The following is a 17,336-nucleotide window of genomic DNA, read 5'->3' on the forward strand; positions in this document are numbered from 1 at the left end:
TCTTTAGGTACTGGTATTCACCACAATGAAGAGCCATTACCTTGAAAATAGGAAGTCGGAGAAAGGCTTAATGAGGACAGATAGCATCGTTACAATTGAGGAAGAACTTCTTTAAGTAAATGCTTTTAAAACCACTGGTAGCTCTAGCCAAGGTTTAACAAAATGTTCATCCCTGTGTGGTGTATCTTTATTTCCAGAAGAGTTCCCATGAATTTTATAGGCCTGAATTGAAGAGAGTGTGAATATTTTAGTTATTCGTCTATCACCTAAACATGAATGAGGTTTGACTGCATCAAGAATGTGCCAGGAGTCAGAGACATCATGACATTATGGTAGACAGATAAACATCATGAGCTCATTACTCCTAAAATATTTGTTGAAAAGATGTGATAATATTTGGTAATATTAGTTCTGAATATAGTTGACTGGTGGTAAAACACGTTGTAGAGAAGCAGAGAAAAAGCAATGTGGAGTTCTTTTATGAGGAGAGCGTAAATCAGTCAAAGAATTTAAAAGTTTTTTGATATTCCAAGTGCTGTAAAAAGGCTTCTCCATCCGCTTTCTGGTCTTCTTGCATCATATTTTTGTTCCAGAACTAAGGGATAAGTGTTTGAAAATACAGTCAATATGGAAGATGATAATTCTCCCCTGCATATATCACTTTGGTCCTTTATTTTCAAGAGAATATTATGTGAGAGAGCAAGGGAAGGAGTTCAGCAAAACTCACCTCTAAAATTGTTTTTTCCAGGACCAAGGCTAAATGTTTGTAGTTATCTGTGAACTGTAACTTCACAGAGAGGATAATTGAGAAACAAACATGACCCATCACAGTAATCTTGCCTGCTTTGAAAACAATGCAGCATTGCACTGGGGCAATTAATGGTGCTCAAAACACATCATATTTTAGAATCAGCTGGCATCTGGGAGCATGCTGATTTAATTTGCCAGCGTTAAACGGAATTCTTAAAATAGAGATGTGGAAGTTTCCAACTTGCTAGAAAGTAGAACACATCCACAGTCTATTCAGTTTGCCTTTCCCTGTCAGGGTTTGCCTGTGATAAATGGTTTGGACCATTCTCTGTGTGTTATCCACGGCTGGAGGCAGGAAGCCAGTTTGGTGTAGCTGCTGGTCATTTTCCAGGAGAGTCCATCGTCTCTTAACAGACATCTGTCCCTCCCGAGAGAGGTAATGATCATTTCAGAGCTCTCAGACACTGTCATTATCAGTGGCCATTTCGGGTGCTGCCCACAGTGGCGGTGCCAGCGCAGTGTGTGTGTTATCAGTTTCCTCCCCCAGTGCCCCAGCAGTAATATCAGCAGCAGCTGGCTGTGATTTCCCTGCCTGCCTTGACGGCTGAGCCCTCCTCGTGTGAATGAGTCTGCAGGCAAGTGATGGCAACTGAGAAAAAGAGGGGTTTTCCTTGGAGAGGCTTCCCAGCCAGACAGAAAGTTCAGCTAATTGCAATTTAAAGTTCAAACATCCACGACTGTTTCCTGCCTAACGAAACCTGCAGTCATTTTTTGAGTCTGTGCTTTCAATTAGGAACATAATTGAACTTTCTTTAGTAAGCAGTGGCTTTGGGACTTTCCAGTTGCTCTACATGACAACACTGGCAACTTTATATAATGCGGCAGTCTTATTTCGGTACAATAACCTCCGATTCTCATATTGTGAAACATTAACAAAAACCAAAAAAACTCCAAAAGGAATTGAAGAATAATCCACAGTTTTAGCCGTTAAAAACATGAAAGCACAAGCAGGGCATGCTAACCCAAAGTAAAAATCACAGAGAAGACCTGAATTCTACTTACATTTGGAGTTTGGAAAATACTTTGGTTCGCTTTTTTTTTCTCTTTTCTGTTGATGATTGATGTAGCTTGGTAGCTGGAAACTCTAAGAGTCTGTTTTGTGTCTCAAAAAAAAAAAAAAAAAAGAAAGAAAGAATAAACACCAGACATGCAACAGCTGTGTTAAAACTTCCATCTCTCTCTCTGCTAATGGTACTGTTCCAAAAGCAGTGTGAGAAGGTTATAAAAGAGATTGCCAGGGTACATGCTGACAGCTGCCTAGGAAAAGGGCATTAGCCTGCAATCCTCAACTTACAATTAATGTTTTACTAAATACCTGCTTTCGTAAATAAGATGCTGCCTCTGACAGAACGTATAATAGTAAAAAAAAAAACAAAAAAACAAAAAACAACTAACGAGCATAGCTTTTGTTAATTATGTATGTCTCACAGTGACAGCATGTTAGAAAAACAGGTTCTCAGAAGTACATTTCCCTAGGGGGCTTTTTTATTGTTATTTTTGTTAATGGATAGGTGTCTGTAAAGAAGCAGGGTGTGGTGTGTGTGGGTAGCCGTAATGAGCAGTTTCTTGCAGGTTTCCCATACAGAAGTGAGAGGTTAACTGGGATGGGAGTGATTTCCCTACTCCTTGCCATCGGGCAGCTCACATCTTGGAGACGAGGGAGTGACACAAATATGTCACTGCCGAGGACAGCCGGGTCTGCCCAGCTCCCTCCTGGTGCTCTGGACAGAGCTCCTGCACAAGGAATATGGCACAGGTAACCAGGCAGGTTAAGGGAAAGCAGTATTTGCCAATTATAAAGAAACGCGATCCATCAATGATGAAGACACTGAGGGTGTGGCCCTGAACGCATCTTTCACTCACTTCCTTCTGTTTCCTCCTGCTGCTTGATTAGGTGTCCTTCATTTTTTTTTACTGTCCTTTTCCTTTTCCGTCATTTACGCACGTGTAAATAATGTAGGAATGTAGAAATGTAGAAAAAAGGCTTATTTTGCTGACGAGTCTTCATATTTATAAATGTAGGATTTTGTTCTCAGTTCCTATATGTTGTTCATACATAAATTTGACATATAGGAACGCTTAGAACATGGAAGTGAAATAATACATATTTTGTTTAAATCAATTTCGCCAGTAGCAGTTCTGTAAAAATCAGATAAAACTTTATTGCTCTGACAGTTTTATCCTGTTTACTTGTCTGTTTGCTATCTATAGACACACTGAAGGCTGGCAGCTATTTTCAGTTCAATAGCAATTGTTTCCTGTTAGACAACAGAAAATGCAAAGTAGAGCTTCCTTAAAGAGTTCTTATTCTGTGCTGATCTTTTTATGATTAGGGATGTTTGAAGCAGTTTGCCAAGTGAGAACTGACTTACATCTTTTGCCCTATTGTCAGAGTTAACACTTCTTCAGGTTCAAGAACTTTAGAATTTATTTAATGATCAGCTGAAGAACAGTGTCTTAAATTTAGTCAAGTTTTGCTCCTGTTTAAACCGGTACTTCCTAGTGATAAATATCGGCTGTCTTACTGAGATTTTGGAGGTGTTTGTACTTAAAGCTTGATGCTCTGGGAAAGGCTGTAGGGCTGGAGCATCCAGTGACTTTGGAAGATTAGTATTAACAAAATACATCTCTTCCATTGCACTAGTCAGAGAAACTTTATCTTCTTGAGAGGAGCAAAATACCTCCTAGCACAGAAAATAAAAATGTGCTCCTTGAGATTGCATATTGAGCTCTGAACCCTTAAACTCCTCTTTTCCAGAATGTAACCAAATCATTTTATAGCCTACTGAGAAGAGACACTTGGTGGTTCCAGTTCATCACTGAGCAGGCATGGCTAAGGTTTTAGAGAAGCACTTATCCCGTTGGCAATTCTTGTATTAAAAGTAGTAACTGCCCAGCATTTTGAGCATGTGAGACACATTCCCATGGTGACTGCCTAGAGAGAAGTTTCTTTCCTGCTTTTGTGGCTTGTCTCAGTAAAACCCTGGATTCATTTGTTCCCTGTTGTGGTATGAAATATTGCAGAGCTCTTCTAAGAGTTTCTATGATGATTTTTGTGTCTTGTGACATTTCTACAAGATCAGTTCTAGTCATTCTTTTTTTTTTTTTTCCTCCCCCCACTCCTTTTTTTTTTCTTATGGCTTAATTTCCTGGCTGGTTTTTTGGGTGGGAAAGGATTACAGTAGTTTTGCTTTCTTTTCTCAACAAATTCTTGACCTGCCAAGTCTCACACATCATCCAGTAGTGATACTGTGTGTGCTTGCACTGAACAGAGCACAGCATTAACTGTTTTGTTTTTTTTTTAAACAGTGAAGCAGGGGCAATCTTAGAGCATCATGGAAGATTAGGATCAGCACGGTTTTTTTAGGTGATTTTTCAGGGCATCTCTAGGCATATACACTAGACAGTGTTTTCTCTCTGTCTGGGTTCATGTGGAGTAGGAAAAGCCCAATTGCCCAGTTTTCCAGGAGGAGCCATATCCTGTGAGTAGGAGATTGTTAAGACCAATGACTAAATCCGAATTTGCTTTCTGATAATGCTTTGATGGGAGTTTATTTTAATTCAGGTAGTACATATAACAAGTAGTTTGTGTTTCTTTCTGGAGCTGGAGATCGTTTTTCTTCTTCTTTTATATTTCTTAACAACTCCTATTACTTATGTATATATTCTAGTGGGGACCAGACCTGTTGTAAATAAGTGCAGCATAAACAATCTATTGCATAAAGAACAGTGCAAGACTGGTAAGATGTTGCAACAGTGCCCTTAAAGAATAGGAGAATTTCTATCCAAATCTTTGTGTTTGCAAATGAATAAACTCTTTAATTAATTTCTTTTGCTGAGCAAAGGAGGAAAAATTTAAAAAGCTCTCTCTGCCTGACTAGTAAAAAATGCTATTTGCTTCAATTGCTTCTGTGTTATCACGAACCCAATAAAAAAACACATAGCATAGCCACAGCTTCTGTGTTATCACAAACCCAATAAAAAACATAGCATAGCCACAGCATTGAAGGTCTTGGCCCCAGCAAGGTTTATATCCATTAATAACCTACAAAAGTGTTTATTAATAACATTTATTTGATACCCATCCACATATTCAAAGCTGAAGGTGGGCGTTAGTAACAAAAATGTGTGGTCTCCCCTCAATATATCCTATAATATCTTAAACATTCAAACATTTCAGCACCAGAACGTGTCTGAGATGTATTCCTTCTGTTTGTCATCTGCTGGATTCTTCTGACTACTGTAGAAGAACTTGAATTCTTGAAACAGATTTGACATTTTAGGCTTTCTCAATGCATCACTTTGGAAGTAGATGGTGTGTCTGTTGAAATTTTGTTCTGTTTCTTTGCGTTTTTTTTTTCCTTGCATTGCACAGAGTTCACATAAATATTACAACATTTGGTCATGAGGGAGTTACCTTATCTGGTGGATTTCATCATCACCTTCAGTAGAGCTGGAGTCAGACTGAATGTATTTAAATTGCCCTAGAACTTAAAATTTGAAGTCCAGATATAGTAGTATTTAATAGAGAAAGAATATTCCCGACTAGTGAGAAAGAAATGAGCTGGCAAACGTGCTGCCAGCAGAAAATAATGATTTGTGATTTTTGTAGCCCATGGGAAGTCAGTGTTTTTATCCCCACCTCACAGGTAGGGAGAGCAATGAGACAGCAATGTAGCTGTAAATAGAACATCTTCTCCAAAGTCACTTGTCTCATCAACAAGATTAGTGCCTCTTTTGCTTCAGATTCAGAAAGCAAGTACGATTTCACACACGGGGCTGTTTCAGATGAAAGAAGCGTTATGATTAATCGTAACAAAAATGTTCTTGTGCAAATATTTTTCTACTGGATGGGAAGTGAACAAGAGCGCAGAGGACCAGAGCATTCTCTGAAAACTGTTAGCATAAAAACAGGAAACTCTCTTCAGTTACTGTTTGGCAATCCATCACTGAGTCTGGCTGTGCAATCCTTCCTTCAGCTGAACAATATGTGTGAGAAAATACTCCTTATGAGTAAGTATTTTCCGAATTTTTGAAACACTCATACAACCAATTTTTTGTAGACCTACACCGAATTTCTTAACAGTATCAGTCTTCTGTCTGACTTGGTTACTCATAGTGCTCAGGTCATGCCATTTTATCGACACAGTCACAATCACATCACTGTTGACTCACAGAAAATGCAAGGCATTGACACCTTTTTTCCACCCCTGATGGGATACAAATATATCCACAATGAAAGCCATGGCAACATGACTAATTGAAACTTATCTTTTGCTTTTTAGCTTACTGGTTTCGGTATCTTGAATTGATTTCTATATTGGGAAGTAGCCCAATATCTCCCACCCATCCAGGAAAGTTGTTTTATGAGTCAGGTGAATTTAGCAGTTTGTTATAGCAAGGCATGTCTAAAGATGTGTCTTTAGGCTGTTCAGGGAAGACAAGAGGATCTGTGCACAATGATTGGTAGCAAATTACCCGGAAAAGTGATTCCTCACTGCATCAGCCACTTGTGCTGTTTCTAAGACATCACAGAATCCCAGTATGGCTTGGGTTGGAAGGGACTTTAAAGAGTTCCTCGTTCCAAGCCCCTGCCATAGGCAGAGATGCCATGCTCTACGTGGGGCTGCTCAGGGCTCCATCTAACCTGGCCTTGAACACTCCCGGGAGTGGAGCTTCTCTGGGCAACCTTTCATTTTAAAGCTGTTTCCCTTTGTCCTATCATCACCTGTCTGTGTAAAAAACTCTCCCTCTTTTTAAAAAACCCAACCTTTTAAGTACTGCAGTGAGGCCTCCTTGGTGCCTTCTCTTCTCTGGGATGCAGAATCCCAGCTCTCTCAGCCTCTCTTTGTGGGAGATGTGCTCCATCAGTCATTTTCATGGCCCTCATGTGGATTTGTTCCAACAGGTCCCTGTCCTTATTTTGGGGACCCCAGAGCTGGATGCAGAGCTCCAGGTGGGGTCTTATGAGGGCAGAGCAGAGGGAAAGAATTGATTCTTTGCCCTGCTGGCCACGTTCCCTTGGATGCAGCTCAGGATCCTGTTGGCTTTCTGGGCTGGGAGAACACACAGGTGGCTCGTGTCCAGCTTTTCATCCATGACAAACCCCAAACCCTTCTTGTCAGGGCTGCTCTCAATGAGTTTCTCTCCCAGCCTGTGCTCTTATGTCCTGCATGGGTGCTTTGTCTAGTGCTCTTGGTAAACCACTTGATGAATTTTGCTTCAAGTAATGTCCTTGGGGAGTGGGGGGGGGAATATTATCGTGCTTTTTTAATTAGTAACTCTCTCAAATTTTGTGTTTATTAATATAGCATATTCCCAAACTGATGTTTGAATTGACTCTTGCTCAAAATTAATCCAGTGTCATAGAACTCACTGTACCTGGACTGAGGTCTGTCACTGTATTATTTGCTATTCAAACGTGGATTTAGCTCTGGATCTTTTTGTAAAATCCAGCTATATCTCTTTAAAACAAACTACTAGAACCAGTGAGCATCACAACAAAATCACTGGCTTCACAATGATTCCAGCACTTTTGGGAAACAATGGTGCTTCACTATTTGAGGATGATTACAAGAAAGCAATAGTGCATTGCCTTTATGGATCTCCACTGCTTAAATATATGTAGGATTTCATGTAGTATTTGAAATCACAGAACATCAAGGCCACACTGCCAGTTCCTCTTTCTCATTCTTCCCTCAAGCGAGATAATTTTCACTGCCTCTCATGAATTGTTAAATTTAAATAATTTTTTAATAGCAAAAATATCAGTATTCCCACTATATTTGTGATAGAAACAGCATTGTGTACATACTAATGTTTATTGCAAACTCTAGTTACTAAACTTGCCTTTTTATGAAACCAGTTCTAAAAGATGCATAACTAAGGCCTTAAGAATTATTAAAGATATTTAACTGCTCATGTAGCTTAGTGTATGAATAAGCTGCATACGTCTTAGGAAAATTTCTTGCTAGTCAGTATTTTCAGTATAAATCTCAAGATTCTTGAAACCCTAGTGTATGGGTGGACAGAGTCACAAAAGAGTCCAGAAAATGGAAATATTTTGCCACCAAAAACTCTAGGAGAAGTTTCCTGCTGGCCTAGGCAATCTGATTATAGGCTGTGGGATCCCTGTCGTTCTTGTATTAGGGGAAAAACGAAGGGAGTAGTGAATGTGACAGTGTTCTCTTCCATCACAAGCTTGCATAAGAACTTTCCCTTTGACTTCTGTGAAGCATATTCTGAGCAGCTTCCTTTTTTTCAGTATGTCTACCAGAGTAATGTTATCTCTGTTTTAACTGGCTGGCTTTCAGAGCTTTTGAAAAGATTCCTGAGGTTCCTTTCTTTGATTGGGAAGTGACAGAGCAGCGAATAGGAATAAAGCCCTTTGGGCTCCAGGCTGGGGATCTGTCTGCTGAGCCACTCTGTGTGGCAACTACTTTTACCCCAAATAACTAAATCGGTCAGACAGTGAAAATCAGACCCCAGCTACTATTCTCCAGCTTGGTTTCATGTGTTTCTTCACCTGGATTGCATGGAACCCATCCCAACTGATTGTCCTGGTTAGTCAGCCTTTGGGGTTAGACTGCTCAGTGTACAGCCTGGAGCTCTCCCCGTGTCAGCAATGGTGATTGTGCTTTCATCATTTCCAGGGGGGCATATCAGATAACTAATTGCACACTGTGATATCACTGCTTGCAGTTTTTCCCCCGAGGTGCTGCGCAGCTGCACCACGTTCGGCTGGAGCCCGAAAACTTTCAGCTCCCTGTTGGGTGAGACTATTGCAAAAAAAAAGACTAATATTAATGTCAGCAGTGAGGAGGTTTATCATAAGTGATGACACAGAATAGGCTCGCTCAGGATGTTTACCAGAGCAACAGTTGCCACGCAGATAAAGTATGATTGGAAGATGCATTAGCAGATTCTTTTCTTCCTACAGCAACTGCTGAGGACTGAAGCATATTTCTTGTGCTTACTTGCATTTTGAGTGACTCTGTGAAGGCTTGATTTATTAATAGCACTACCCCCACACCCATGGTTTTAAAGCAGTAGCCAGGAGAGCTGTCAGTTAAGAGACTGGAGATTTTTGCCCATCAGTAAACAGATACAGAGACGATGACTTTGATGATCAGTAGGAGGATTCATTAGGAACAACAATTTGGAAGAAAGTCAGCAGCTTGAGCTTTGTCCCACGTCCCATTTCCAGTGTGCACTCCCAGAAGTAAGACAGAAATGCAAGGAATACTTGCTAATTTTTGTTGGGGAAAGGAGAACCTCCCTCTGGCCTCTGTGAGTACCTCTGGCCATGGTTCTTTTTCTCGGCAGAGATCCACTTGGACCTCAAGGTTAGCACGGCTGTCTCATGACTCTTCATGCAGTTAGCAGCACACAGGAAAGTGAGAAAGCCACACTCTTATTTGCTTTTTTCAGACCGAATTACTGGGTACCCAAATATACCTGGGTAGTAGAAACAGCTTAGGCACAACTTCAAAGAAAGCTCTGACTTTACACCTTTGGATCTATGGAGAGTCATCTTCTCTTTCTTGTCACCACACCCAACTGCTAAGAATACGTTGTCTCTATTTATAGCAGGAGCTCCTTGCAAACATGCAGGTAAATCCCTTTTATGGTGTTTTCCTGGACTTTGCTGTCTTTAAAAAGCCAGGTGTGCAGAGAATTTTTCTCTCCCTGAATATCAGCTATTAGGGATATAATTATGTGGAGTTTTCCTCTCCCATTAAAATTTTCAAGGCTTACAACATTTTTCTATGCCAAACTGAAACGAAAATATGGCATTATAAAAAAGCCCTGAGAGAAACTTTTGTCTGGGTTCCTTAAACCATCTACATGTATTGCAGCCATGTAAACATTTTAACCTGACTTTCTTAAGCGATTTTATTTTATTTTGTGCAAATGAATTATTTTAATTTGAGAATTAAGGGTAGTTTCAAACTGAAATACAAACCCCTTATTTTGCTTTATTTAAGTACCCACAGGGTATACTTTGAAAACCAAAAATACGGTTTATTGCCACTAAATCTAAAAACGTATTTCCTATAAATCATTGTAGGTTTCACAACTTGGCAATGCTCCAAGGAAAGTATTTCATGGGACAACTCCTAAGAATCTGTGAAGACTTACTTTCACTGTCACTCTCTGGAAAAGCCTTACTTGTGGTGCAGGTGGTCTATTTCTAGATTTCTTTCTATTTCTAGATTTCTGTCTCTACTTTCTTTAGAGCATGCTGGTTAGCAGAACATGAATACCATAACTGGAAGAGCACAAAACCAGCCACTCTCAATGATGACACATTTGGCTTGATCCTTGGCGCTTTTGTGTAGGGATGATAAAGGACTGCTTGCTTCATTCACGTTGATCTTGCAAATTTGACTTCTGAATTTTGATCAGTGTGCAGTCATCCCAGTTTTGAGTCCTATTTTCCCAGCCCAGTGCTCCTTTCCCCACCATGCCCCGAGGGATTCAAGTATAGGTGTGTTTTAATGATGTCGACACGTGTCTATTAGTGACTGTGGCTGGGATTAATGAATCATTTTACATAACCTAGCAAACAGCTATCCAGTGGTTTTCATCACTGACTTGGGCTTTAGTCCAACTTCTGACATAAAGGTAAAAGCCTCTGTATCCTGTTACAGTTGCCTGGGCTGCAAGTGGCTTGAGTGAAGTTTTTTACTAATAGACTCTAAAAAAAAAGGTAGAATATTCAGCAAATAATGCCTTCCAGGCCCATGTGTGTTGTAGTGTATTAGGTAATCACTAAATGATATTTTTTGTACATTTAAGTTCTCGCAAATGTCAGAATGGCAGTAATCAGACTTATCTAATGCATACATTGACAAAATGTTTTGGATCCTGAAATGTTTCATGAACCTATCCCATATGAAATTTTGTATTCAGAAGCCATTTCCTCAAGTCAGAAATAAAATATGCATTCTTATTTAGTAGTTTTCTCGAGAAACAATTAGAAAACCAGGCATAACTAGAGATAGGTCTGAACTGAAAGCCAAGATCTGGATTGTCCAGACCTCCTCAGATTTTAGGACTCATATGGCCCAATTAGTAGATTTTCCTGAAGAGGAATCTCCTACTAATTACTAGGATTTTCTTTTAAACATATTTTAATCTGTTTCCAGTATGTTACTTTTTGTTACTTCATTGCTAGCATACGTTTAAAGCAGGTGATAATATTCATAATGTAGGTTTCAGTGCTTAGCTGGTGGTTGTTCCTGTTCAGAAGTGTCACTACAAGATTCAATAATCTGTGATTATAAGGGAACATTTACCCATGTATATGTGCCTAGAGCTAGAAATCAGTGTAATAAATTTAGAACCAAGTTTTTGCAGTAAATGTAAATCCTATATTCTATGAAAACAATGAGAATGAAAACTCTATGCTCTGTCAAACCTCTAGTTCTGTCACTGTTGCCCGCCCCATTTTAGCACATCCTGGTGACCTATCAATCATCTCGAACCACAAACTGAAAAGGAAAATCCCCACAAAAACATCCCCCCAACATTTCTTGGTTGCCATGCTGTTCAGTGTGTGTGGTTTTACTGAGAAGTCTGTTAGCACGTACAGCTCTTACACGTGCTTTCGTTCAAGTGGGCAGGATGTTCACAAATCTTCCCCTTGGTTTGCTTTGATGTATCTCTGCAGTTGCTAAAAGAACTGCTTTTTTTTTTTTTTTTTTTTTCCTCAAACACAAGGCAGAGTCCACCTTGAGAATGAAACCTCCAGTGGTGTCTCTTAAAACAATGAAAAGCAGGAAGTAGTGCATGAGATGTCCCTGCAGTATACCAAAAATTTTAATGGAAAATCAATTCCAGTGGGAAGAGTTAGCGTGAGTCAGTGTTACTCATTATGCATAAGGGTTGCAGAATCTGGGTGGAAATGGAAATTGCACCTGGTTTCTTACAGTGACAGTTTCTAACAAGCCTCTCACATTAATTATCAGGGTGTAACTCACACTTCTCTGACAGGACAATGCTCTTTATTCTGTGTGAGGTGATTCTACCCCACCACTGGGCTCTAGCTAGCAAATTGTCTGGGGAACCAAAGTTAGTGATTTTGGCTGAAAAGTATTAATTGAACCTGGTTTAGGTACGTGAATGAGGATAGCAGAGAAAGGTTTGCATGCAGCTGCTTGAGAGAGGGCACCAGAAACCCCAGCAAAGATGAGCAGAAATGGCCTATGTGGAAATTTTGTGTTTTCCGTGCTCATAAAGCTCAGCACAGGACAGGAGCGTTCCATGGCTGTGGTTTGTGTCACCCGATCTCGTGGTCTGGGTGAGATTAATGATTATGACAATTCAGACGTATTTCTCACTGTTTGCCTTCTTCAAGGGTCATTATTAAACAGCTGCAGCGAATCATGTGGATGAAGGAAGAAAGGAAAGATTGTGTCCTGTCAGGCCCCAGAGCCAGACAGCTCTAAGAGGAGGAAGGAGGGAAAGTTTGCGTGCTGTTGGTGATTTCACTGTGAGTCCACTCTGAGTCAGCCCCTTTGAAGCTGCAAATACGTTAAAAGCAATAGTTTGTCACGCAGAATGAGTTTTACATTGCCTTGGCTCATGGAACACAATAAAAAATCCATCTTTTGCATAATTCTGTTAAAGCCAGCTAAGTAAAATCAACACAGAATTAATAGATTTGACCTTCCTGTCCTATGGGAAAAGGTGAAACACGTGTTTTGGTTTAAATTTGACAGTTATCTCCTTTAATTCAAAATTACTCTATAAACCTCAACATGGGAAAAAAAAAATTAAGGTATTAATTTAGTTTAGATCCCATCATTTATTTTTGATATGCTATTTATTGGTGTGATCAGATTTTTTCCTGTTAATTCAGCAAAGGTTCCCCATTGTGTGAATGTTAAAATCTGAGACCGTACAGTAAAAATGCCGTGTTCCCTGATAGCTCTGGGTTTGCATTTTGTATCTTTTAAAATGGGGTAATTGCTGCCTTCAAAGAGCAGATGCTGAATTTACTCAATATGCTTAGGCTGAAACACCATGTGAGTTTTGGGTGCTGCCTTGGTCCTTTTTCCATGCTCAGCTCTCCGTGAGCAGTGTCTGTGCCACAGCAGTGGAACTTTTGGAATAGTGGGTGTGGAAGATACCATCAAAGTGCAAACAAGGATGCTGTCTCAGCATTACTTCAGGGCACAGTGCCAAGCAATTGGACGTCCTCAAACCCAGTTTTGAGAACTGGATTGCCACACTTTTGCCTGGAGTTTCCTGGACACCCACGTGGGCTCTCAGGCTGCAGAAGGGTTCCTGGGCATTGCCTGCAGTGCAGCTGGGCAGCACACGTGCACTCAGCCTGCAGGGTCCGCTCCAGCTGAGCATTTCCATGGAAAATGCACACATGTGGAGCTCCATTAAGCCTGTTTGTGTCAATAAGCCTGCTTTTCTAAACTGCAGAAGTCTAAGTAATTGGCTCTCTAAGTGGAATTCTGGATGTGACTGGATCTCAGAGGGGTAACAGAGCATAAATTGTAGTGTTTAAAACCAGGGATGGGCTGAGGTTTGATGATAGCTAAATCAACTCACTCTAAACAAAAGTGAACTTCGTTTTGTAATTCAGTGAATCTTGGATTAACTGCAATCGAGTGGAACCCAAAGCAAGTGTATGTGGTATCTGCTTTCACACTGAAAGCTTTTTAGAAATTAGCCTAAAATTATCAGAAAAGATGTTGATGCTCCAAGAAAATTTCTCTCTAAAATCACTGAGCTCGTGATTTGGTTTAAAGTAATCAAATACAACTTTGTGATCTGATCCCCATATTTAACATTAATTCTCGGGCCTCACAGAGTGTGTTTTAGGAAGAGAGAATCAAGAAGGGAAAACTCAAGAGAAACCTTTTTCTTGTCTGGATCATTTATGCTTAATACAGCTACTGACTGGATGACTTCCAAGACTATGTCAGACTTTGAATATGAAGTATTTGGAGCCAAAGTAGAAGCCACTTGTGTGGCAGATGTGAGAGCAGCTCCATCCCATAGCAGTGGAGTGGCAGAAAGGCCATATGTTTTTTAATGACACATGATAATAAAAATATTAAAAACACTAAGAACTGTAATCAGCAAGACTGTTAAATCTGAAATACAAAATGGTTATTTTCTAAATTAAATGTTTTTGTCAGCCAGTATACTGGGGAAGGGGGAATGGCTGGAGAAGAGGTATTTGTTCCACTCTTTTTGTGGAAAGGCTATCCAAGTAAAAGTAATGATTCATTCTGCTGCCTATGGTAAAGGTATTCAAGATTGTATGCACAGCTTTTGAGCTCCTTTGGACAAATAAGTTTCAATTCTATTGGACTCATACCTATGCTATGAATAATAGTTGTCCTGTCATGCATCAACCTGTCTGCATCTAATCCTGGTTTTTTTATCTCCTTGAGTGTTTCCTGTGAGCTATGGAAAGGAATGTTCCTAGTAGTTTACACAGAGGAGATACCCTGTGCATAGAATAACATCAATTTATGAATGGACAAAAGTAATTAAAGAAAGAGTGCATGCCTTGATTACTATCATTTGCTTTCACATCTATGCTATAGAACATAATAGACTGTCAAGGAAAAATTACATTAGGGAAGATGCTCATTATTTATAAGGAATGTGTCAGTACAAATGTGCATGAATTGCATTTAGTGTCTTTTAGAAAAACAGTTTTTATATGTCATCTTTTTTTCAAATAGACAGTAAGGACACACCCTTCGCATATTGGAGAAGACTGGTCTATTTTTCCCTTTCTTGCACATGGAACTTCCATTAAAATTAAGATAAAAATGAGTCATGCTCCTCCTTGCACTGGAAATCATAGCTACTCCTATGAAGTGTGCTTTGCAGTTGTCATTGTAGTCTGGAGCTGCAACTGCTTTTTTTCTCCTGAGGGAGAGGTGGGGCAGAAGCAAAAATAATTCACATTGCTTTGAAGTGTCCTGTTGTTTCCCCATTTTTCTCTATGCACATGAGTATTCTAATTTGTATTGATATTATTATTATTAACCCTTTCATCTGCACAATAGTGTTAATGGTATGTTAAAAGTCCTAGATACCTCATAAAAACATGTTGTCTTCTATTTTTGGGAATGCTGGAGATTTGGCTCATGCCTCAGCCCAAAGAGGGGAAATATCAAAACGTGATTGAAAGTGGCAGTGCTTTTTCTGAAGTAATTGGTAGCTGTTACTTGTTGTGGGTTTGCATTGAAAGCATTATACTTGAAAATAAGTAATTTCCAGGTCTTCAGTGAAGCATTAGGTCTAAATTGTTAACATTGTTTTTTTCTTTTCTTTTGATCACAGAATTCAACGTAAGTTGCAGATATGGAGGAGTTTTTCATGTGGAAAAGAATGGTCGCTACAGTCTCACACGATCTGAAGCAGTTGAACTCTGCAGAGCTCTCAACAGTACCTTGGCAACACTAGAGCAGCTGAAGAAAGCTCATGAGCTTGGATTTGAAACTTGCAGGTAAAGAAATTCTTGAAAACATAATATGTCATGACACCACTAGTGGAATAATTACATTTGAGTTACTGTAGAGGTTAAGATTAGCTAAATAAGTTATATTCTGTAATGAACAAAACATCTTTGTGTATGTCTATAGTTGCTCTGGGTCCAGTAACAAGTAAGTCCTTGATTCATATAGTTTTTGCCATTTATCTTGTAAAAAAATCATAACCTCTCACAGATAAAATCTAAAGGTAACAGGAGATTCACAGGATAATGAGCTAATTAGGAAGATGCTCAGATCCTGGTGTGCCACTGAACAATTGGTAAGATAAGGATGTGAAAAGTAAGGACCCGATGTGAGGTCAAAGGCTGAGGGTGGTGTGTGCAGTGCATGGAGCTCAGTCTTACCAGGGAACAGTAGAAAGCAGTAGGTGGTACTGTGAGGGATGAACTCTTGACATCCCAGTGAAAAAGCAGCCACAGTATCAGTGTGTTTTTGTAATCTGTGAATGTTTCAGATGACAGCTACAGGAGTTATAACAAATCCCAAAATCACGTTGTCAAGTGACCTGATTACCTGCTGTAATTAATGATGTATAGGGCAACACGTGGATGATACAGAGTGCCCAGTTTCTCAAAAAATAACTAGACCAAGAAACTAGAAGTTACAGAAAACTTTTAATTTAAAAAAATTAGGTGAATACTAATATAAAATATGCGAGGCTTTCTCAGTGTTTCCTCACAGCAGAGGTGCTTGGTCCCTCTGATCAACTTCATGACCCTCCTCAGGTCCGTGTCCTTTTTGTGCTGGGGACTTCAGAGCTGGACTCAGCAATCCTGGTGGTGGCAGAGGAGATAAATCTCCTCCCTTGACCTGCTGCCCGTGCTGCTTTGGGTGCAGCCCAGGATGAGTTTGGCTCTCTGGGCTGCAAGCAGGCACTGCTGGCTCGTGTCCAGCCTCTCACCCAGCAGAACCCCCCGGTTTTCCTGGGCAGGCTGCTCTCAGTGTCTATACCCCAGCGGGTATTGGTACCCTGCTGCCTCTGCCTGTGCATTTCCTTCCTGTCCTTTAGTCCCAGCACGTCCATGCAGGTCTCTTGGCTCGCTTTCCTGATTTCTTAAACTGATATCAAGAGCTCTTGCACTCTATGGAGGGAATCCTTGGAAGGAATCCTTCCATCTCTGTTCTCCATGCTTGTCCCTGAGGGCAGTTTCCCAGGATTTTTTATTGATTACCTCCTTGAAGTGCTGGAAGTTTACTTCTCTAAAATTCAGGGTTTTGACTTTACTCTTCCTCTCACCCATTTGTGTCAGGACTGCAAACTCCACCACTGCATGATCACTGCAGCCCAGGAGATTCATGGTGGCACACCATCATGGAGTTTAAATAAACGTCAGCAGATTTTCAGCTTTATTGCAGTCTAACTTAAACAGCAAACATGGTGAAATGGAATTCATCTTCTAACTGGCACAGAAAAATTCAGTGGACATCTTTCCAAAGTGTTAAGACTTTTGCTCTGGTACCATGAGAAACAGTACTGACATCAGTACTGCTTGCAACTATTTCCTGTTCTGGCATGCTCATATCACAAGTACTGTGGTGGTGGAATATGTGATCAGAGAATTCTTAGAAGATTATTCCATCAGAATTGGAAATGTAATTTAATATTGTACCATGTAAAGACTAGAAACAGTTCTTTGCTCTGGGGGGAAAGTCCTTCATAACACGGTAGGCATGTTCTTTTTCTGACATTAGCACTTGAACATACATAGCATTCTGAATTGCCCAGCACTACACAAATCCTAAAAAATACGTAGGGGTGGAGATTTCTATGCAAGCAATTATGAGTATTCTAAACTATGGAAAGTATTTTCTAAAGCTAAAATATAAAGGCAATTGAAAGAATAAGAGGGATTTTTTTTTTCCAGGAGGAAGCTGTAATTTTTAATTAATGTTACAAATTTTCCCTAATTCACAGTTTACCGGAGGACAGATTTGAACATGTAAGCCATGTGGATAGGATTTCTTCCTCCCTTCCTTCTGGCCAACCCT

The 17,336-nt window shown here is 40.0% G+C and overlaps 1 protein-coding gene across 6 annotated transcripts in view; it reads left to right on the forward strand.

The window, feature by feature from the left end:
* CD44 (CD44 molecule (IN blood group)) overlaps nucleotides 1-17,336 on the forward strand; it is a 46,840-nt gene that overhangs the window by 2,634 nt on the left and 26,870 nt on the right. For all 6 annotated transcript variants that reach the window (XM_088166785.1, XM_088166780.1, XM_088166781.1 and 3 more), the window contains exon 2: nucleotides 15,136-15,301. In XM_088166785.1, coding sequence (XP_088022911.1) covers nucleotides 15,136-15,301 — 166 coding nt within the window. The remainder of the gene's footprint in view (nucleotides 1-15,135; nucleotides 15,302-17,336) is intronic.

This window comes from Sturnus vulgaris, chromosome 6 (assembly GCF_052056855.1).
Source record: "Sturnus vulgaris isolate bStuVul1 chromosome 6, bStuVul1.hap1, whole genome shotgun sequence".
Classification (NCBI taxonomy): domain Eukaryota; kingdom Metazoa; phylum Chordata; class Aves; order Passeriformes; family Sturnidae; genus Sturnus; species Sturnus vulgaris.